General features: G+C 42.0%; 1 protein-coding gene across 1 annotated transcript; it reads right to left on the bottom strand.

Annotated features, from left to right (window-relative positions):
• Window positions 1-595: 595 nt before the first annotated feature.
• SERPINB5 (serpin peptidase inhibitor, clade B (ovalbumin), member 5) lies at window positions 596-17,970 on the bottom strand. Its single transcript, XM_014941009.1, has 7 exons — window positions 17,799-17,970; window positions 10,020-10,194; window positions 7,297-7,434; window positions 6,150-6,267; window positions 4,614-4,756; window positions 3,013-3,180; window positions 596-2,079 (listed from the first exon to the last, which is right to left on the bottom strand). Exons 2-7 carry the CDS (start codon window positions 10,191-10,193, stop codon window positions 1,687-1,689), a joined length of 1,134 nt encoding a protein of 377 aa, XP_014796495.1. The 5' UTR covers window position 10,194; window positions 17,799-17,970; the 3' UTR covers window positions 596-1,686.
• Window positions 17,971-23,065: the final 5,095 nt, after the last annotated feature.

Raw genomic sequence — 23,065 nt, 5'->3', positions numbered from 1 at the left:
AACTTAGTCCATTCAGTACCTTCAAACATACAGCCCAGAAACTCCAGTTAACCCTCTGATATTAAAATGTTTTAGAGCCCATTATAGGTCCACAGAGGGAAGGAAACTGGTAAAACCACTGAATCATTGTGGCCAAGGGCTTCCCGTGGGTTGGCAAGGTCAAGAATGGAAACAGAACCCCTGCCTACAAATTCACAATAACCACCGTGCTGTTCTCTGGTGTTAGAAGAGAGGTATGCGTATCAGGGGTTGCATATTCCCATTTAGAAATCTCTTTCCAGTTTCTTTCAGACCTGAAGCACCAAGTGGAATTCTCAAGCAAAATGCTCCCATTTTTTTAAGACACATCATAATTAAATTCTTGTATACTGTGAGCAGCTAGTAACATAGTCCTTACAGAGAACTATTATCATGTGGTCCAGAAGAGCAATCCAGACATTGATTTAGGTTTTTATTTTGATTTTGTGGCCTAAGTGAATCTGTTTATTTCCATGCCTATCATTTATTGGAGGTCAAGAGTGAACACTGACGCTGTCAGCAAACACACAAGTGTGAACACACAGACTGACACTGGAGGTATTGCAGACATTTGACATGGGTTTTATAGTGCTTTATTCTGAACAGTAATTAGGTAAACCAGTACTGAACATATGCAGCAGGCAGTCCTTAGACAGAAATGAAATCTGATTACCATGATTTCATATGGAATTTGGAGACTGGTAATTACAATGTTAATCTCACTCAAGCTTGCAGTCTTTATTTCTTTCTCATGCCTCAGATGTTTAGTAATTGTATGGAGTCTCCTTAATGCTGAATTCAGAACTAGAAACAACAGATAATCTGTGCTTGAAAAGTGTGGCACTTCCAGTATTAATCCAACAGATTTCTTTCCTAGAATTGCATGATGTTCTTTTTTCTCAGGATATATGTAGAACAGGGCTCCTCGTGGCTGAATGAATTCTTCCATGTCTGCAGTGCAATGAGTCAAAAAATCCCATGGAGCAGAGTCCAACCTCCCCAATCTATGAACTCGTGCTGAGAAGTCTTCTGGGTATACATTTTGTCACCATGATTATTACTTCTTGCATCCATAGGTCTCAGTGCAGCTGCTGCTCAACAGGTGCAAATTCTGATGGTAGCCTGAACTGTCTGGCTACGCTGCAGAACCTGGGCACCATTTCAATGAGCAACAGCAGGGTCCGATAGGGCACCCTGGACCACCAGGGTGTAGCCAGGTACAAGGGGAGGGCTGTCACACCACATGTCCACATTTTCCCCTTCTGGGCAGTAGGAATCCACAGAACGTGGGTCACGAGGGAGAGTGGTTTGGCTAGGGAGCAGGAATGCAGAGCCCTTCCAACTCCCAGTCTAATTAAACCAGGCTCTCAGTTCACTTCCTTTTGGGGAAAAAGTGTCACAGAGGAACAAAATATACTTGTTTCTGAGGTGGGGATACTTCTCCGTAAAATACGATGTGTTCTTCACAGCGGGAATCCTTCAGCTTAAGGGGATCAAACAAAAGGAGATAAACTAGTTCTGCTGCATATGTAGAGTACCTTGTATTACCCAGCTGATATATAAACCTCTTAGATTTCCTTTCAAAGGTGATAGTCAGGATGCCAAGCTTTACAGGAACATGCACCACCATAAATCTAATTGTACTTTTTCATAATGAATGTGCCCTGCTTAAGGGGAACAGAATCGGCCCGAAAGAATGACGTTGCGAGTTTTGTTGTGCCTAAACAAAAAGATAAATGGATGGTCAGCTTTAAATTCATCTTTGTGTTGCAGAATCCGATATCCTGGTACCTCTCGGGACTCGCCACCTTGTTCATTTACTTCCAAAGAGACTTTATGGATGATCTTCGACAAAACCACACCTTTGGTCTCGCACATTTCAGAGAAATCTGATGAGCTCTCATCGAAGACATTTGTCATGCCCAGGCTTTCTAGAAGTGGCTTCAGGTCGTAATTGCCTTCCACGCTAAACTTTGGAAGAAATACATTCACTTTGGTGTTGGCCATCATGCTGGGATTGGTCCACTGTAATAATGTCTCAGGGGTGAGCGCCTTTTCCAGCTGAAGACAGAAAGGAACAGAGGAAATTAATAAGCAGTCCAAGGAAAGAGAGAAAAAAAAAAAAGGCCATTCCTGAACTTCCCACTCCTATCAAGCCCCCCAAAAAACAAACCCCCAAAAGCTATCTTTGCTTTCGAATTCACAGCTGTAGCATTCAGGGTTAACACTCTCAGCTATATTGATGCAAGTATCGTTTAATCCATAGGAGGCAACGTCCATGGATGCACAGGCTCTGGCTATTAGCCCCTTACAAGCTTTTGATAGGCAATAACCTAAACAACCATATGGAGGAACCTGAGAAAGACAGCTCCCACCCAACCAGCTGGTGGATCCAGATGTCTTGATTCCTGACTCTACACAGTAATGAAATTGCTGGTATTTGGGACAGAAAAAGACTTCAAATCCAGAGTGTGATCTCAATCATGTTCTATAATTTCCACAGAGAAATGACATGAGAAATTGTTGCTCTTTAGGAAATACTTATTCTTCTTCAAATTTTTGTGCAATTGCAATAAAAATGGCTCCTTTTCAGACACCTCTGCTCAAAATTAAAGTATCCAGTAAGTATGAGTTTAAGCACTTCACTATGGCAAGAACAAAAATCTTTAAATGAAATTCAGGGTTTGGAGCCAGATTTTCATTCATAAAGTGCACCACGGGCACCTTCTGCACTCTACACTATCTTCTGTGCAGGCCCTATCTAAAACAAAGTTTTGCTCACGACCTCACAGTTGTCCACAGTGGAAACAATTATGTCACAAATATGACATCAGGAGCAGAGATGCAGAATGAGAAGGGAAATTCACAGGAAACTTACTTTTTGTTTCTTCTACAAAGCATCTAAATAACAAAAACCTTCCATAAGTAAGTATATGGCATTGTAAGTGAGCTGTTTCCAAGGGAAGCATCATACCAATTTTACTTTTTTCTCACCTTTTCCAAGCCAGTGGTGTCATCTTCAATCTCTTTGGGCAGCAGAATGAGCATGCTTATATGTTTGTTGAGGCAAGGAAGCTCAAGGATGGCAACATTTAAATCTTTTACATAACCCAGGCAAAAAGTAGCTTCCAGATTCATCATTTGCACTGGTTTAGTTTCAGTCTGAAAAACATAGAGGAAACAATCTAGCATTCATTTTTATTCACAACTAAGATGGCAAGAGAGAAAAGCTTCTAAGTTTGCATGTAAGTGCTCCATTGATTTACCATCAGAGAATTTGTTTGCTTTCATAGGTAATGAAACCAGCTTTTAAGAAACCCTTGTAGTGAAAGCTGTTGGCTCTCTACAGTAGGCAGCTTTCCAATATAAAATGGAACAGAAGTCTACTTAGTAAAACAGATTGGGGATATGCCTAAAAAGAGAAATTTACTTAATATTGCTGGTTCTTCATGCCTGTTTCACTGAGTGGTACAAACTATACTGCCTACAGGGTATCGTAATGCCAGTAAGTGTAAAGCACTGAGCACACCTCAACAGTGAAGGTCAAGCTGTTCATATGAATAACGGATATTTTGGTTCAGGAGCTGAAACAGAATAAGAAGAAATTTCAGGCTTACCGAAAGCCGTATATCTTTGGTTTTTACGAATGAAACAAAACAAAACTCTTTAATTCATAGGGAAGATTTACAAACTGTTCTGTTCAACTAGAAACTCATTTTAAAATTCAAATTCAGTAGAAAAATGTTACTTTAGGAAAACGAAAATTGAGATGTTTAACTTAAAAAATTTTATTGTTTATTGTATAATTTTTAAAACTTCTTTAGCTGAAACTGGTGGCTGATGTGGCAATTTATGAATATTTTCAGTGAACAGGAAACTCTGATTTTTCTCTTGCATGTATATATACATATATATATATATATATTTGGAGTATAACCTTTTATCTCACAAAACGTTGCCCAGCTTTATATCTTGGTTTAAAGCTGCACAATATTCATCACTGGTCACAGACTCTTGAAGGCAAAAGCCATAGGTGCTGCAGCCTCTCGGCCCTCATGGCTAAGCAGGGCTCACATGCAGAGGGCTGCAGTCCTGTGTCCTGAGATTGATGGGCTGTCATCCCTGGGGAGGAAAGCACAGGGCCAGGCACCTAAGGGGCGTACTCAAAGACACCTCCTGAGTGTAGGTGTTTCTCTAGCTCTGCAACCATGAGAAATGCTTTACCCCTGCTGGTTTTGGGATGTAGCCTCTGGTACAGGCTGCAATCTCTTGAAAGCAGCTACCCATGAGAATGTGTATCCCCTTGTTGCAGGCAATGGGGGCTTCTGGTCACTTGTACTCAGCTAAATATGCTAACAGGACAGTCTGTTTTCACACTAGGCCTTTGAAAGATGGATGTGAAAGCACCAGCAAAATTTTATCATAATTTGGCAAGCAAACTGTTTTAGGAAACCTTGCAGCAGTGTATGTGTTTAGGAAAAGAGTCTAAGAATGCTATGATAATAACAAACATTTCTTATTTTCTCTTACTGAGATTTCCTTAGCATTTTCCTGAGGGGAAACAGTTCCCTTTTTTTTTTTTTTTCTGAACTTACCTTGTTGACTTTAAAAGGACATTCTTTGATCTCTGCCTCCGGGAACTTCTTCATCCAGTTTGTGACAAAATAAGCTGCATTAACTAGGAGGATCTGAGTCTGGTCACTTACACTATCTTCATTCAAAATATTCTCCATTTTGCCTGCAAACAGGTTTAAGCTGGTTGTTAGTACAACAATACATTATCAATCTCTTAATTGCTTTGACTGAATAAGGAGACACTTCACCAAACTGAAATATTTGTGTCCTGCACCTCACCAATAGGAAATATTAATTCTAATGGGAAATTTCAAAAAGAACTACTTACTTAAAATTGCAGGTTACTGTTTGAAATGGGATTGGGGATCAAGACAGATACTCCAAATGACTTTTTTTTTTCTTGGCTTATATAGCATGGAATCAAAAACATGTCTACTGCTTTTGTTTAGTACCTTAAAGAAGGTACTAAATTTTCAGTGAAATTCAACAGGTATAAGCAAAAAATCATGTGTCATTTGGAGAGCCAGACTTGAAGGGGAGCTCCAGATTAGCTGCTACTCATTTCTAGAGAGATACATGAGAATAAAATAACCACAACAACAACAAATAATGCTCTGATTACAGTACATAACGAAATACTGCTACAGACTTCAGAAAGAGCATGGAAATGTTGTCATCCCCTCCTTGCTCTGTTTGAGACCTGTTCAAGAACCACCATAAAAGACACTGAATCCAGAGACAAGTCCTGCTTTCATGTCGAAATGGCACAGGCAGGGAAAGGTGCCTCCACATGGACATCCGTTCCCAGCCTGGGAAGGACCAGATGTGACTCAGGCACCCACGTTTCCATATTCGTGCCACACGAGGGCAACAGGCAGCAACTGGCCCCAGAGCTGCAAATAGGCTCAGTTATGGGCACTGTGTGCTCACATGGGCCAGGGCCGGACCTCTGCCCCCACAGAATGGGCAGGATCAGCCCGGGGACCCTCACGGTCACTGGTGTGCATCTCCTGTGACTCAGTGGTACCATGGTAAAAGTGTCCGCAGCCCCATTTCCACAGGAGGTCACCTCCAAATAAGAGCCACAGATCTACTTGTGGGATCTTTACTGGCAAAAGCTGCAAAGCAGCTGAGCTGCGCTATCAATTAACAGCCTGAGATTCAGAGTCCAGCAAATACTTCCCATAAGAATAAAATTTTTAAAGGAAATCAGGGCCTGGGTTCAACACATTGGTGTCAGATGTTTGTGAAGCTCCACAGCCAGGTTCTGTCATGCTCCCAAACTATCTTGCTGCAGTCAAAGCTGTCATCAACTTTCCCCAAGGCTAATGCAAGATCAGTCTCACATATCCACCTTCAGAAATGCTGCAGTAGTCAAGTTAGTGATTTCAAAACAGGCTGACGTGTCTAATCCTCATGAATCCAAATAATAGGTCTAGTCTCATTGCTTTCACTATGTATTTACTTCTAAAGGCATTAGTAAAGAGAGGTCACGAGGACAAAGACCTCTTTCTTCAAAGAGGCGAACAGCATCCCCGAGGTTAACCAGTACTCACCATCAGTTAGCTCTGAAAGAGATTTGTTGATCTTCTCCCGGGTTTCCTCAGTTTTTTCTTTGAACTCCACTAATTCCAGTTCAGATGGAAAAGGCCTCTTTGTGGAGTTGACAAAGTCCTGAGAGACACAAGGTACCAAAATTATGCTTGGTTAAAAGCCATACACTCCATGGTTCTTTACAGAGCCTGCAACATCAATGTCCCGAGCTTCACCACGGGGTAGCTGGGGAGTTTATTATGATGGACCACTCTCAAATAACAGCAGGTGACAACCAGGATGCACAACTGCATTCAGCGTGTCGCTCCCAAGGGTGCCTTCAGTCCAGGGACCCCACAACAGCAGCTAAAGTAACTTTGGTACCGAAGGAGTGAGCACATTGCCAGAGTTTGAAAGGATAAAGCAACCCCCAGTCCTGACCTGGGTGAGATGACAGAGATAAAGGCCACAGGCTGCTCACATCGTGTCTGTCCTCACCAGATGAGGCGTTTATTGCTGTGGATGGGTATTGGCCTTTGCTGTAGCAGAGGCTGAACAGCAGGCAATCTGATTATAGCATCATTTAGCATAATGTGAGTTTTCTGAAACATCCTTTTTAGGCTGCTGCTGCCCTTGCTTGGGGCCCTATTCAAAGGCAACTTTGGGAAGAAAAAACCACACATTTTTCTCAGTTATTTGCAAGGTCCTTAAGTTATAAGGCCAAACAACACCTTTTTCACTTGTGTTGCTTCTGCCTCCTCAAACAGATTAAGCAAAGTACAGTTTATGCAGTAATTACTTGGGTGTGGGAACTGGACACACACTTGCACCACCAACTTGTTTTAAAACTTCTCTCTCATACTTACAATGCAGAGACCTTGATGTGGCACAGAACTTATATTGCATTCAAAACTTACTGAGCCTACTGACCTAAAGCATATTAATGAAAGAATTACAAATGTTGTAATAGTTGCATAGCTTGGGGTCAAGCAGCACACTCATCCTCCTACAAACCTGCATGGCAGCAGAGAACATTATGTTGTTCATCATCTGAATCTAGTCAAGTAACAGCCAAAAGTGAGAGAATTTATTTTAAATAATGTTGAAGTCTGACACTGTAACTCGTCAACATGCTGGCCAAGCAACTCATAGCACAGGGGCAGTACTTACTGTGGTAGGATTGAGAGACTTGTCTACAAAGAGCCGTTTGACCATTTTCAGTGCAAAGAAAGAGCTGAGTTTGGAAACATCTGAAGTTACTGTTTGAAACCCGAAAGAAACATCTTTGACATCTTGTAAATGGAGTACCTGTTAAACAAACATAAGAAAATACTAAGCATCTTTTTTTTCCACTTCTTATCTAAACATTCTTAACAGCTTAGCAAAAAAAAGTGCTAGTTTGTGACCAGAGCTCTGGCTTTTTATATTTAAGCTAACAACACAGCCTCTCACTGCTGTTACTCAAAAATCATTTATTTATTTGACATCCTCACATAAATCTATAAACCTGATCCTACCAGAACTTTAGCCAAATGTGTTTCTTTTCTGTGAGCAGCCCAAAGCAATAGACCTGCTCATGCTGTTGATGGGACTTAGCTGACTAAAACCCTTCAGTATGGCATCATAATGTTTTCACCAAACTTACATTCCTGCCCAAAAACCTGGGGCTTTTAAGCCAGACAAATGAGGGTCCCAGTTAGGCTCCTTTCCAGATGTGGGCTACACCTTTAAAAATGCTTAACAGATCATCAAGTTTTCTGATTGCTATGACTGATAGATGACATCACACGGTATTTCGGCAAAAGTTGATCAGATAACTGTGTCTGTTTTGGTAGAGAAAGTATGAGCTGGAGGTAGGGCTGCTGACCCACACACGGCCACCTCCCGCTCCTGGGGACGACAAGCCCAGTTCTGGGAAGTTCTGGGGTGACCTAAAACTCACTGCTTTTAGGCACCAGAGGTGAGAGGTTCCTGCTGGGTTTGTTTGAAAATAACCCTGTAAATATGAATTGAACTTCTATGCCTGCTTATTACAAGGTCTTTGATGGTGGCTATTTCATCACAGGCAGCCTACCCAACCCTCCTCACCTGTCTCAAATTCCCACATGAGGCATAGCAAGCGACTGTCTTTCCCCTTTGTCCCTCACTCCTGCTCTTTCTCCCTGAACACTTCATATCTCCACAGGTACAACAAATTGCTGCTCTGCTTCGGCCACCCCTCTGTGTCCTCCCTCTCCTTGCTCAGTGAGAGCAGAAGGAAATAAGCTCCCAAGGACACAGCACCAGCACATCTCTCATAGCCAAACTCCATGGTCATTTTCTCAGAAACAACTTTCTCAACTTATTTCCTTTTCCTCCAACACTTTAATTTCTTACCGTGTTAAGCACAGAAAGCTGCTGTGCCTGGAAATGATCTGGGGAGAAAGCTACGCTGCTGCAACTTCTCTACCTGGGACAGCTTTTAGCACAAGTTTGTTAACTGTGTTAATTCCAGAGTAAGACTGCCGATCTGGCTCCTTTGGTATCTGGTATTTAAAACCAAAGCACGAACTCAGGGGCAGGCAGAAGCTAGAACAGATGTGGAAAATAGGAGATACTACCTTCAAAAACGTACCAAGTTCTGCTTAGCATCTGTAGTCAGCACTTTTTATACACCGCTTGAGAAATGTGAAACATAAATGTGCTTGTGTAACAGAACTCCATTTGTGGATGTGTACGTTAACTTATTATGGGATGGTTCAAAGCAAATTGCAAACACAGGTGAAAATGAAATTAAGGGCAAGTTAATACTTTGAACTCTCCCATTAGAAACCCAGTGCTTTAATTTCGAAATGGTGAGGAAGCTGCAAAGTGTCATTTAACTTAATAAAAAAGAAGATCTACAGTTTATTTTTTTAATTTTATTTTTTTTAAATGAATCTGTTTGGAAAAATCTGCAAAGCCAGGAAGACCTTTGTGGATATATTGTTTTGCACCTCCGCAAATAGCACAGGACTCATTGTAATCTGTGGCATGAGTGGGCGCGCAGGAGGCTGCGCTTGGGGGTACCTTCAGTGAATGAGGAAGTACAGGGAGGAATTCCCAAAGGAGGAAAATGTATTTAAATATGCAGAATATCCTCCAGAGCAAGGTGATAATCAGCATATAAATGCATACTGAATTTGCTTCTCATTCACCTCTAGGTAACTGCAGAAACCATGGGCACCCTCTCTGGGACAAAAAGGAATTATGCAAACCTCTGCTTACAGCGAGGCAGCAGAAGAGGCTGCAAGGCTGCCACCCCGCACCACGGAGTAAGCGTGAAAAACTGATTGCACCATGACCGCCATGCTGCATCGTGGTGTTGGAAACCCCTTGAGCACCATGAGCTGCTGGTAAGGAGAAATGTAGTTCAAGTTGTTCCCTCTTTTGCATCCACCTCCTCTTAGCCACATTCTGGGAGAACAGGGAAACGTCAGTGACAGGGCTGCTAAGCATACTTGCTGCTGACAGATAATGGCAATATTATTTCCCATTCTATAAAGCTTAGAAATTCTTAAATACTGAAAAAAAAAAAATCCAGCATATGCAGTGATCTTGACTAAGGCTTGCAGCCACAATCAACACTATGCTAAAAGGAGACAAGGCTTTAATGCAACTGTTGAGGACTGTGCCATGTTCCCTTCCACCCCGTGTGTGTTTGAGAAAGCTTTGTTTTTATGCCAGATTTTCAATCTCTTTTGCTGTGTGTATCCATGGAATGTAGAACTGCTCAGGAATTTCAGATGGATGGTTTGCAGCCTGGCTTACAAAGGAACCAGACATCCAGTAGAATGTTAACAAGACTAAATAAGAAAGCCACCTGCAAGAGCCATATAATTTTGCAGCCACAGAACAAGATGCTGACACCTTACCTTTTTCATTTGGTCTGCAGTATCACCTTTCGCAGCTTTATATGCCAGAGCCAGAGATGTTGAGGTACACAGTGGGGCAAAAATAATATTGGCTGTTTTGTCCTTCTCACATAGTTTTTTGAACATATCAACTGCAAAGGCAGTGTTTGCTAGTTGCAGAGCATCCATCGTCATTCTGAAATGGAAAAGGGAAAAGAAAGATGGTTGACAGAGTATAGTTCTAGCTCCTGCTGTGGTGGGGCTGGGTCAGAGCACTGATTTCCTTACTGGACATCAGTATGGGAACTGGGCAGCTTGAACCTACAGAGAGAGAAGGGGAGGACCTGATCACCCCCACTCAGCTTCAGAGCACACCAGCAGCTCCTGAGAAGTAGGGAAGGTCTCATCCATGTCCAGCAAGGAAATGTGAGTGGTTCAGTAATAGCCATCATCTTCAAGTGACAGCTGACAACACCACGTGTTACATGGAGCCAGTATTTCCACTTGGGGAAATCTGAGTAGGTCAGGGTGACCCATGCATATTGAGTAAAATTGGATCACATATAAATTTAATCTGTTTTTAATTGATACTTTGTAAATGTGCCAACTTATAAGGTACTTTGCCTATGCTCTGGGCTCTCCTGGCTCTCAGTCAGGCCTTTAATAGTCTCATAATCTTTCCTGTCTCTTGCTTCATGGCTAATTGTTCATTAAAGCTTTAACTTTGGTACGTGTCCTTCCTCTAAGGGATGATTCCCCATTCTCCCTAGCCTTGCAAGAAGTCTCCAGAAAGCTGTCTGGTCCTGTAGGTTGAGACTGCTCTTGAAACTTAAAGGAGGCTTCCTAAATAAATACTGCTGTGTGCCCACTCATCACTTACACTATTTTAACTGCAAATATTTTCCTAGCCATTCTTAATAACTGCAGTTGCCACAGGGCTGTTAGATGATCTATGCAGTGAGGAATGGGATGGGTGGGTGGTGCCCAAGGGACAGTTGCTGCAGCCCACACTCTGGGAAAGCCAAGGAGCGTTCCCATCTTCCAGGCTGCTTTCACAGACCTGCAATTGTACTTTGGTGTAAGCACATTTCGGTAGATTCAAGGTAACAAGGGTAAACAACAGAATTTCATTCAATAGCACAAGTCTTGCTTTAGACCAGCAAACACACAGAAGACGATCCCTTTGGTATAGTGAATTTGATACTACTCTACCCCCAATATCATGTATCCCTAAAAAAGGCAATTTGTTAAAATTGGTGTTAAACAGCTCCATAAAGCTATTGACAGGGACATATAGGAGATGGAAAAGATTAATATTGGGAGACACTTCACAAGGTATAAGATTTTGCACAGAACCTAAAAGGTATAGCCAGCATTCATGCTCTCTAGGAAAAATGGCAAAATAGTGGAATAAATATGGTGTGGAGGGATGATTTTAAAAGGTGTGTTCCTATCCAGGCACATACCTATCTGCATGTGCATTTCAAGCTCTGACACTGAAGATCTAGGGGTCCTATTTTACCCTATTACAAAAAGAAAAGGCAGTTATTTCTTACACTGGTAGGAGGTTTGCTAATCTTTTAAGAAACACCTTGGGAACAGGGATTTCTCTCCAATAACTGTCTCCTTAATACTGCAGTCTTAAACATTTGCTTAGCTAGTTCATATCATTTACATCCCAGCCAGGAAAGATCTCACTGGGTGAGAGCAGCAAGACATGAGAAGCCAGAAAGGTGAAGAGGGAACATATGAGCAGGGAATTGTCTTCAGCAATTCTTCCTTGACCATTCACTCTCATCCTGGTTTGGAAAGGCATTTAGAATGAGAACAATTTCCTATTTGACTGCATGTGTCATACTGCCCAAACTTAGCTGGGCGTCTGACACCACTGTACAGAGACACTGTGGAGCAGTTGTGGTGCTCGACAGTAGTGAATGACTTCCAAATAATCCGTGGTATTTATACATTTTTATGGGAGTAAGAGAATGGGTGCATAATTTGCCTGTGACACGGTAGAGAAAACACTCTGATTTACTTATAAAGCCCCGTTTTCAAACATTGGGATACACATTTAGCAAAGGCCACCTGGTTAGTTAACAGCAGAGGATCTGTCAATCGAGATGGTCCTGCCCAATCAGAACTTTTACATGCTGTGGAAGGGGATAAAGTCCTTGCAGTGCACATGAAAAATATGTTAGGGAAAACAGTTTGGGTTATTCCTGCCATGGGCCAAGGCAAATTTATCCTTGGGATTGCTTCAGCTCAAGGGCCTGGGTGCACTTGGTGGTTGCTGCAAGAGGATGGGGAAGTGTGTATTCCCCTGTGTACTTCATGGGGACTTGATTTTGTGTGAGAATAGCCAATGAACTAAACTGTATGATATTAATTGCTAATTTACCACTATATGTCATCACTACTATGGTTGTAATATACTATATCAATAGTATTATAGTAAGAATTGCCCAAATTAATGAAGAATGAACTTTGATGAAACCGAGCAAAGTGCAACAGTGATGGAATCAGAATTGACTTCAGCAATTGGTTCCTGGTAACTTTCTTGAGATTGGCATCTTCACCCCATGGACCGCAGGCATGGAGCATGCCAGATACACCAGCTGCAAGCTCCAGATGCAGCATGCCACAATTCAACACCACACATACCAACTCTCCTGCTCCGAAAGACTGTTATGACAGATGGAGCCCAAAGTTATGGACTAAATGAATTTTAGAGGGATAGCCCACAGACCAAGGAAATTATATCTGTATATGTGTGTGTGTATATATATTTCAAAGACAGGAAAGTGGCGGTGACTGTGAAAAGTAAAAAACCTGGGCATGATATAATTTATACAGAATAAGGGGTGGATACTGTCCTGGTTTCAGCTGAGAAGGAGTTAATTTTCTTTCTAGTGATTGCTGTGAACGGACAGTCAATAATACCTATTGGTTTCAGTTGTTCCTAAGTGATACTTACACCATTTAAGGACTTTTTTCAGCTTCCCATAGAAGAATAGAGAAAACGATGGAAATGGCCAATGAAATACTCCACACGGCAGTTGTCATGCTCAGTATATAAATGGGAGTTAACCAGGGGAGGCACCAATCCATGATCCCTGCTCAGGACAGTGCCAATTCACATGGAGGTGAGAGTGACCCGTGTTATTAGTAGTAGTAATAGTAGTATCATTATCATGTTTCCTTTTCTATTATTGTTTCTATTCAACTGCCTTTATCTCAACCCACAAGGGGTTTCTTTTCTTCCTTTCTCCTCCTTTTTTTTTTCCCTTTTCCCCCATCCCTTCTTAAGGGGAAAAGGGGAGGGGAGGGAGTGAGTAGCTTCATGGTTCTAGTTGCCGGCTGGGATTAAACCATGACAAGAAGGCCTTTTACAAAATAAATGCTTTTATTTTTATTTTAATTAACTTATACATGTTCTTGGATCTATGTGGTAAAGCAACTGGTTTATTTGGCAACTGAGTTTTTTGGGGCTAAAAGATGCTGTACAAAAGGTTACTGAAATGCATGGCACAATCTAATTAAGTGGAAAAAAAAAAGATACTGGCATAAACCCAAGGCTTATTAAATCCATCTTTGAAAAGCACACCTAACCAGCACTGCACCCTTGCAAAATGTTCTGACTGTTGGTATTAGCAACAAGCTGTTTGCTAACAAATCCCCTCCCTCTGGAAAAAAAAAAAAAAAGGGGAATTTGTCTTGAAGAGGTGACACATTAAATATGTATCACTGAAGAAAGTTATTCCCTGTCATGGTTTCGGCTGGAATGGAGATGCCTTTCTTGCTAGCAGCTGGTACAGTGTTATGTTTTGGATTTAGGGAGAATAATGTTGATAGTGCACGCTTGTTTTCAGTTGTGGCTGAGCAGTCGAGGACTTTTCTGCTCCTCACACTGTCCCACCAGCGAGCAGGCTGGGGGTGCACAAGAAGTTGGGAGGGGACACAGCCGGGACAGCTGACCCCAACTGACCAAAGGGATATTCCATACCATAGGATGTTGTGCTCAGCATATAAATCTGGGGGAAGAAGAAGGAAGTAGGGGAACATTCTGAGTTATGGTGTTTGTCTTCCCAAGTAACTGTTACGTGTGATGGAGCCCTGCTTTCCTGGGGATGGCTGAGCACCTGCCTGCCCATGGGATGCAATGAATGAATTCCTCGTTTTGCTTTGCTTGTGTGCATGGCTTTTGATTTACTTTTTAAACTGTCTTTATCTCCCCCCTCAAGTTTTCCTTATTTTGCACGATTCTTTTCCCCATCCCATTGGTGGGGACGGGGAGAACTGAGTAAGCAGATGCATGGTCCTACTGCATGGCTGGAGTTAAACCATGACATCCCACATATATAGAAATACAGAGTAGTGTCCTTTACAGGCTTTGCCAGAATCCTGAATTCAGAATGGGTCTGGCCGGACTTGTCCATCTTCCAGTAGTTTGGCAGTGCCCAGCAGCTGCTTGGTAAAGAGAGGTTATCCATGTGAGATCCCATTTTAGAGTGTCAGCAGGTATCGAGCTGCATCTCAGAGATCTTATGGGCATACAGGGAGAGCTCAGCGCCAGCCCAGCACTGCAACCACCTATCACGTCTACGTAGTCACAATTTCTCACCCATGAGAGCAACTAATTGCCAGAAAAGTCAAGCTTGCCAGAAGCCATGGGCTCAGCACACACCTTAAAGGAGGAGAGCTTTGGGCAGAACAGTGGCAAAAGGCATTTGAAACAAATTTGAAGGACTAACACTGCTGCTGAGGAAGTAACTTGCTACAACAGGGGCAAAGGAGCGAATGTAAAATCATCCTGCAAAGTGCCTCTCTGCAGTTGCTCCTCCCAGACGTGCACCTTTGTGCCTGTGCATGTCTTAAATAAACTCCCTTGCACAGGTTCCCTATCTTAGCTTCCCAATCAACCTTTCACACATGAACGCATAATACATACATAAACTTTGTCATCTTCTCTCTCTCCGCACAACCCCCCCAGCTAAAATTTGAAGATCTGGGGCAAGTACAAACTTCCCAGGTATTTCTTACTCAGGAGCTGGTGGAAAATTACCCAGGGAACCATGAATGTGTCATTCAACATCTGCCACCCCCAAGAAGACAAATAGTACAGAGAATCTCACAATGCAGAATGAGGCATGCAGTTCACCTGAAAAAATCTTACTTGCTAGTGTGGGAGAATATTATTCTTTAGTGCTGGATGTCCTGATACTATTCAACTTAGGCCTTTGGATCTTGCTTACAGGCTAAAAATCAATATGCAATCATATCCACTTCAAATTCTTCTTGTTCCTTTCTGGATTAATATTGAAAGTGCTATGCTGTCATTCTAATATTAGTATTTTCAGTTATATTGGCAAACCTGGGGTCATTTTAAGGTGTGTATGTGCTACCTGCATTTCACTTCCTTGGGTTGCAAGAGATTCAGAGTAAGAAAATAAAATAGGAAATCTTGTGAAATTGACAGAAACTTTTCTTCCTTATGCCAGTGAAAAGTTATACCATGGCTTAAAACTTCTTCTTTCCTTACCTCATTGCTAAGTCTGATACTGTTCATGTTGGATCATTTTCTACAAAGTTCTGATGTTCTTTTTCAGTAAGGAAATTGGAGGAACTTTGTGGTGAACCTTCTATTTACCTTTTGTTCACCCAGTAGCTACTGATACTCTCAAAGCTTCTTTTGTGTTGAGTGAAACCATTTCTGGTGGTCATAAAGCTCTCAATTCTTATAATTTCTTTCTTGTAGTGCTACTATTGAAATAACACCAATTCAGGACATTTTGTCAGGAAAAAAAGCTCAGTTTCACCTTTAAATTCGAATTATTTGCTCTCCTCTTTTCCAGCATCTTTTTCAACTGCACCTGGTCAGTCAGTTTTTATGCTCCATTTATTAACTATGTATAATGTTTAGGAGCTCATGACATTCATATGCTTGAAAAGAATTTACTGTATTAAATATTATAAAAACTTAAATCTCTTTAAAGCCCCGAGTGTCCCAAGACTTGTGAGTCCACTAAAGCTGGTTCCAGTCAAGTGAGAAGGGCTGAGGCTCACATCAAGAGGAAAGCCCATTAGGTGCCCAGAAATCAGATGCAGCTCCTGAGTCAGTAATCACAGGGAACCCTCAAACAGGGAGGAGTCAAAAAATTGAAAATGAAATTTTAAAAAGGCCTGCTGCATGGATTCTTGCTGAGTCCCTCCTTTCCCAGGAAAGCAGTATGTCAGCGTTTCCAGAGAGGCCCGCGGCACCAGGGGCAATCTTCTAAGCACAGGTAGCTTGTGATCCACCCAGCTTTGCTTAAAACTGTGACTCTGCCACAGCGTTAGAGAAACACTTTCAGATACAGAAGGGAGCTGAAAGGCTACTGAACCAGTTTAGAAAAACCTGACTTAAACTTGTTTATGGGTATAAGACACTATTTTTGCTTAGTCACGGCTGAATGCAACAGCAACAACAACAACAAAACCGGGGAAAAAAAAACAACAACAACAAAAAAAACCACCAGAGAGGCTATGTTTACAATCTGCTTACTAAGAGAAAAGCTAAATATAGCTTATCTTTTAAAAATATAATCAGAAGAATAGCAATGTCTGTGTGGAAATGTCTGACAAGTCAAGTTAGCTATATGGTAGGGATAATCTGATAAAGCAGAACAAGTATTTATTTTATTTTTGTCTCGGTTAAGCAGTCCTTCCAGGAGAAGACACCAGTGGCAGATAAAGCGTGGGCAGCACTGGACACTCATTGCTGGGGGGGGCTGTATCGGGTTTACAGCTCAGGAGCTGTGAGCCTCTCCAGTTCAAACAAACTTCCACCAAGAGGATAAATGATATGAAACAGCCCACACACACGTTTCACAAGTGAGGCATTAATATTTGAAACTAGCTCAAGCATTTAACATCACCCCACTTGAGCTCTTTCTTGCCAAACACAAAATATAAAGGAAATATAGGACTTCTGTGAGCCTTTTCTTCTTGCTTCTACACAAACGACAAGTCTCCACCTGGCAGACTACCTGTCTAGGCAACAAGAACACAATTTCCTTTGAACAGACATTTCTTTAAGGAACACAAGACATCAGACTGATCTGGGACCAGAGCTTCTTGTATGGCTGGGGAAAAAGCTCTGTCAGCAATACAGCAGGGATAGTCATTCCAGGAAGGAAGGAGAGAAATGAGCCACCACAATACGCTTTGTTGTGCCTCAATAGCCAGTAAATTCTTCAAACTAAATGGTCACACTGAAAATAAAGGGGTAATTACTGGACCTAAGTTCCTGCCCTTCACTTTAAACAAGTGCAGATTAGTCACTTGATTAATAAATCAAAGGAAACAGAGCAGAGCATACACACCTCTGCAGAAAATGAGAAGAATATTCCTCTGTGACAAAGACTTTAAAAAGTCTAAATCCTACTTTGACACATAGAGCATTTTCACAGCATCTTACACAGCCTGCTTTTTCTGTCATGAGGAAAGCCATTTCCAATAAACTATCATATTTTAATAATTCCTAATGCCCTTGCTGCCTCTACTACCAGATCCTCTTCACTGCTTCCAATGAATCTTTGCAGCAGGAAGAAACACAGCATGGCAAATGCAGCAATTTTAGGATGAAACCAAAACGTTGTAGTTTTTGAAGGCTTTTTTGCTCCCTTAATTCCACATGATATCTTTTTGTACAAATTTCCTTATCACACTCCCTCTACTCAACTATGTTTCACAATGGAGATTTGTTAACCATTAGTTAGGCATTAATAAAAGTATCAGAAGAAGAAAAATAGCTGTACTTACTTTGCAAGGCTATAATCCTGGTAAATGAATCGATGAAATGGGTACAGCACGAAGAACTAGCTACCCGTGGCGAAACCTGGCCGAGCAGAAGACTCTGTTAGCTTGCCTGCTCATTGACACCACTCCCACTTTCCCAACCTTAATTTGTGCGCACACACACTCCCTCTCACTCTCGCTTTCTTTTTTTTTTTTATTTCCCCCCGCCTTAATCATTCTTCATGGCAACTCCTACATTGGAGGAGGAAAATGATTCACACCAGAGCTGTCTTTGCCTGCCCAGCTACTGAAGACAACAACAAGCTCCAGCAGGAAAGAGCAGCCTTCGTGCGTTGCCTTCAGCAACTGCAGTACAAAAGGCACCAGACAAGAATGAACGATGACTACGAAGGAGAGAATACAGGAGTGGATGAGCAATTAGAAGACCTCCTGAGCAAAACCAGTACTCCAAGTTACATTGGAATTGCCGCTATTTGCAGAAAAAATTGTAATTGTGAAAAGATGCCCAGGAAGACAAGCAAAACGTGTAGGAGTGCGTGGCTAGGCACTTTGCATCTGTATATGCATTAAGACAGTGTCTTAACTCTACCTTTGTAAGCGGCATATGTGTGCATTTGGTTGCATTAAAAGCCCAAGGCCAGACTGGAATTAACGCTCAAGGAAAAATATCTTCCCCTCTTATTGCTATAAAGCAGGAGCTTCCTCCCACTGGCAAGGCCCTTTGCAGAGGAGCAGCCTTCCCTGCTGCTATGCTGTGCCCAGAGGTGGGAGGGGAACAGAATGTCCTATCCTTTCACCTCCAGGATGGAGACCACTGGGTTCATGTCATATAGTTCACATCACTATCGATAAACACGATGGGGATGGGAGAAGAAAATGAGAGGAAGAGGTGATGCTGCAGCCCACCAAGACTATTTTCATTTGAAAGACACATGCAGTCCTTAGCAAAGAAGAGGTAGCTGACCCCTGCCAACATCATTCCCTGGTCAGGCAGCAGCAGGGAACACCAGCAAGTACTCCCTGGGAGGCCACGGCTACACTTCAGACCCCATGAGGAAACGGTGTGCCACACCACAGGCACACCTCGGGTTCACACCTCAGTAACCCCAGGTGGCCCTGCATAGTTTTAGGCTACAAAAGGTAAATGCAGGATAATTGAGTTTGCTTTCAGGTTTGCAGTGCTGGCGTGTCCGGCTGCCCAAATGAAAGGCTTAGAAAACCAAAGGATGTGTTTTCATTGACACAGTGCCTCCTTGGTGACAGCTGTTATCTCCTGGAACGACACGCTCCTGTTTTGCTTTGAGCATAAGTCACTCCACACCACAGCGCCTTGATCAGATCCCACCCATATTTCCTTCCAAAAGGCTCCTAAGCTCTTACTAACCAAAGGAAATTATAATACACTTTCTGCTGTGATGTAGATGGGGTTCACCTTCCATCATCACCAGACACCAAATTTAAAATTTGTCTGCTGTGCCATAAGTGAATTCATAACAAAGACAGGGTGTGGACATGTTTAAGCAATTAAAACAAGATATAGGCCAGCTGGGTAAACTGTGCCACCTGGGCTATCATTGTTATCCAATTATGCCTTCTGTAAGAGAAATTTTGATGAAAATCCACAATAACACTGGCTGCCAGACTCTTCTCAGATGTCTGCAAGTGATCTAAAGACAAAAATTGCCATGTCTGCAGGAGCAAACTTTCCTTCTGACCCACGTCTACCAAGTAAGGCCAGTGTGGAGTGGCTCAGGAGCTTCTGGATAAGCTGCAGGGAGGGGGACAACAGCCCGACTGCCTTGATAGAGGCAGCACAACTCACTAGGTCCCCTTCCCTGCTAGTGATACGTGGGAAATACAGATGTAAGTAGATGCATCGGTTTCTTATAAAGACTGGGCAGTGGAAAAGGGAAAGGACTCTACATCGCTAAGCTGGATGTTTGTGAACATCACTTACCCTCCACTGGATAACTGCCCTTTGACAGCTGAGGTCTGGCACTACCTAGCTGTACAGAATCCTTCAGCCTGACCTACTTACTGCTGAGAAATTAATTGTTTCTGGCCATGGCGCCATGAAACTAATAATCAGTGCTGGAATTGTGGTGCTTCAAATGAAGGAGTCCACGCTGGTATTGGCAATTGAGTGGCTCAGAGGGGAGTCCTGCTTCCCCTGAGAATGGATATTTTTGGGTTCGTTTGCTGTTGGAGGTAATGTTAAACTAACTGTGACTTCCCAGTAGCTTCTTATTTATATTTATGGGAATTTCTGACATATGTCTGAGCCTTACCTGGAAGATGTGAAAAAGTAGAAGATGCTAACATGAAAAGTTACTTCAGGTAATTGAGGTTTGCAAAGGACAAGAAGTAAAGCACTTCTCCTGCAGTCCAGGAACACTCTTTCTCAGTCTGAATGAATGACAAGTAGTTGCATCAGCTTTTCCACCTCCTGCATTTACCTTTCACTAAATTAGTCTTGTTCAATTTAATCTCAAAGTATTTTCAACACACACCTATTATGACCTATATTTCTATCACCAAGTTAAAAAAAATGATAGAACAAATAACAGGATTTCCTCTTATCAAAGAATCGAAACTACTTTTAAGCACCCTGTGAGTTGGACAGCTTCTACTGTGATATTACCTCAGAAAAATAAGGTAAAAAAATAAGGTAGAAACAATGAGGGTGTGATATGGACACTTTGATTATTTAAATTGGAATCCTTCTAACTCAGACAAGTTACAGTCTACTGACAAAGTAATAACTGGGCTTTTGTCCCCACTCCTCCAGGTCTTCAATAGCCCAAGGAAAAACACAAAGACTTCACTGGACACTAGGATCCAGCAGTTGCACGTGTGTGTCATCACCTGTGAACCAGCAAGCCGGACACGCTTTGTTGCAGGAGGGCTGCAACCAGCCAGGTGACTCTCCATTTAGTCAGCCTGCTTTCTGCCCTCTCTCCCTGGCTCTCCCCACCACTCCCTCTGAGCACCTCCTCGAACGCTGTTCCTACATGCTGCTGGAAAGGAAAAAAAAACAGCCTCCTTCTCTCCACTCTTTGAACAAGCTCATTCTGGGGGAGGGAGTACTCCTGCTGCTCAACACAGCATGGAGAACTATTTCAACTATTTCAGAGCCTCAAAGCGTCCACTGTAGTATTTTTTTTTTTTACCCCTTCCCCCAAACTCACTAATGCTCAGTGCATGTCTGATTGCAACTAATGCTGTCATGCTATGGAGACCACTTGGGAAATGGTCTACAAGTGGGACTGAATAATGAACAGAACAAATTGGTGCATTCTTTCTATGCTGAGTGTCATGAAAGGTCTTCTAATCAAGTTACAGCTTTCACAGTAAGCTTTGGATCTTGCAAGGAAGCCAATGATAGGAGGTCATTTGTACACTTTTATTTTGATACTGTGACCTACAGTTTTAACACAATTAGAAAAATTCAAAGGGCAAGATTGCAGTGCCTCTAAACATGTATACACAGCAGAACTTTCCACGTTCCTCACATAACATGGGTCTAGATTACAATTTAGCAACAGGAATAAGCCATAGCCAAAATGTTTTTCATTTTCATAAGAAATGCTAGCAAAGATCAGACCAACAGTTAGAAACCACAAGTTAATCTGAAACTAAAATAACACTTGCAATAATAAACTGTAATTCTGTGGTTCCATTGAGAGAGACACAAACCAAACAGTAACAAGCTCTCTTCTCCTTCCCAAGGCGTTTGCACTGATACGCATAAAGGATGGCGTCACATAGCAACACTCTGATTCAACGTGTATGATAGCAATTCAGTTCTCCTCAGACATGTCTGCTGACGTAGAAGTATTACTCAACTGTGATTACTTCTAATAACAGACAGGAAATTAATTTCTCATACTCACATGTGCTCACTTTTGGGTTTGTTTTTTTTTAGCAAGGCTGCTCTGGACTGGGCTATACATTTCATCGGGAAAAAAAATGAAAAAGGCAACCAAACAGCTGACAGCTTTCAGTGAGAACAAAGCCTTTAATGTGGCGAATGGGAAATGAATGATTCTGTCTGTTGGAATCAGGTTGTTGAGGATCTGACTATTTTCCCTAAAGGCGTAGCTCCCAACACTTAGCACCGGGCATAATGCTTGGTGTAATACAAATAAATCAGTTTCATAAAGAAATAGATTTGACTGGCAACTTGGAAGTGCCTGTGAAAATAGACTCACAATATGGTTAGGAAGTCAAAATATAAGAGGAAATACAAATATATAAAAGAGACAAAAAGCCCTGACACATTATTGTGAAACTTTATCTTTTACCCACTGTACGAAGACTAAGACCAACTCCTGTGAAACAAAAGCAGAGAGGCGATGCTTTGGACTAATTACTTCTCACTAAAGGATCTCTGATCCACTCCTTCCAGGAGGAAAAACTTTTGAAACCATCCCTGTGTGCACTGCTGGTTCAGGGTGCCATCTCATGGGGACACAAATCATATTCTTTTTCCTTTGTCACTGATATCACAGTTACTGCACCAGCTTCCTTTGCCAAGCTGGAACTATCACTCAAAAATCACCTGCTTTACGTTGGTCCCAGAAAAATGAAAACACACTCCTTTTGTTATGTTTCATCAGTAATTATTTTTTTTCCATTTAGTGATATTTTCAAATCTTTGAAGTGCCACTCCCTCATACTGTTCAGGTGAATGGATTCACCTTATTGAAACCACCTTACCATGGGAGCACTGTTACTGAGGATGCTTTCTCTACATATCCACAATTTCCTGTGCTTGATTATGGATCTGTTGAGGACCTCAACTAGTGAATTACTGGCAGCATAACAGGCCATCGGAAAGTTCCTGATTGAGCATAGGAGCAATTTTAGAATTATCCTCCTTCAAAAATAAAAAGATCTGTATGGGGATAGGAATGCTCCTGTGAGTAGATCAATGTAGATATTCTAAAGAGAGAGGAGATCACATTGACATAAGGTAAATTAGCAGAAGTACCTTTCCCTAGGTACCAATCAGTAAAGGGACCAATCAGTCCTGTCCCTCAGACACCAAACTAGTTCTAACTCAGAGCTTCAGCAGTTTCTGGAAGGGATTACGCAACCTTCACTACCCACTGTAGCAGACCTGGACTCTGACACACACCTTCCCTTCCAGCTCTGTGTTTGTATTACTCCCTTAAGTGTCTCTTTATAATGTGCCGAGGAGGGGAGTACAGGAATTAGGGACTTTTTCCCTCCTTTCTTTTATCCATTGTCATCTGTAGATGAGTCAC

This window comes from Calidris pugnax, unplaced genomic scaffold, assembly GCF_001431845.1.
Source record: "Calidris pugnax isolate Ruff unplaced genomic scaffold, ASM143184v1 scaffold8, whole genome shotgun sequence".
Classification (NCBI taxonomy): Eukaryota; Metazoa; Chordata; class Aves; order Charadriiformes; family Scolopacidae; genus Calidris; species Calidris pugnax.
Note: the sequence above shows the minus strand (reverse complement) of the source record. Positions and strands in the feature narration are given on the sequence as shown.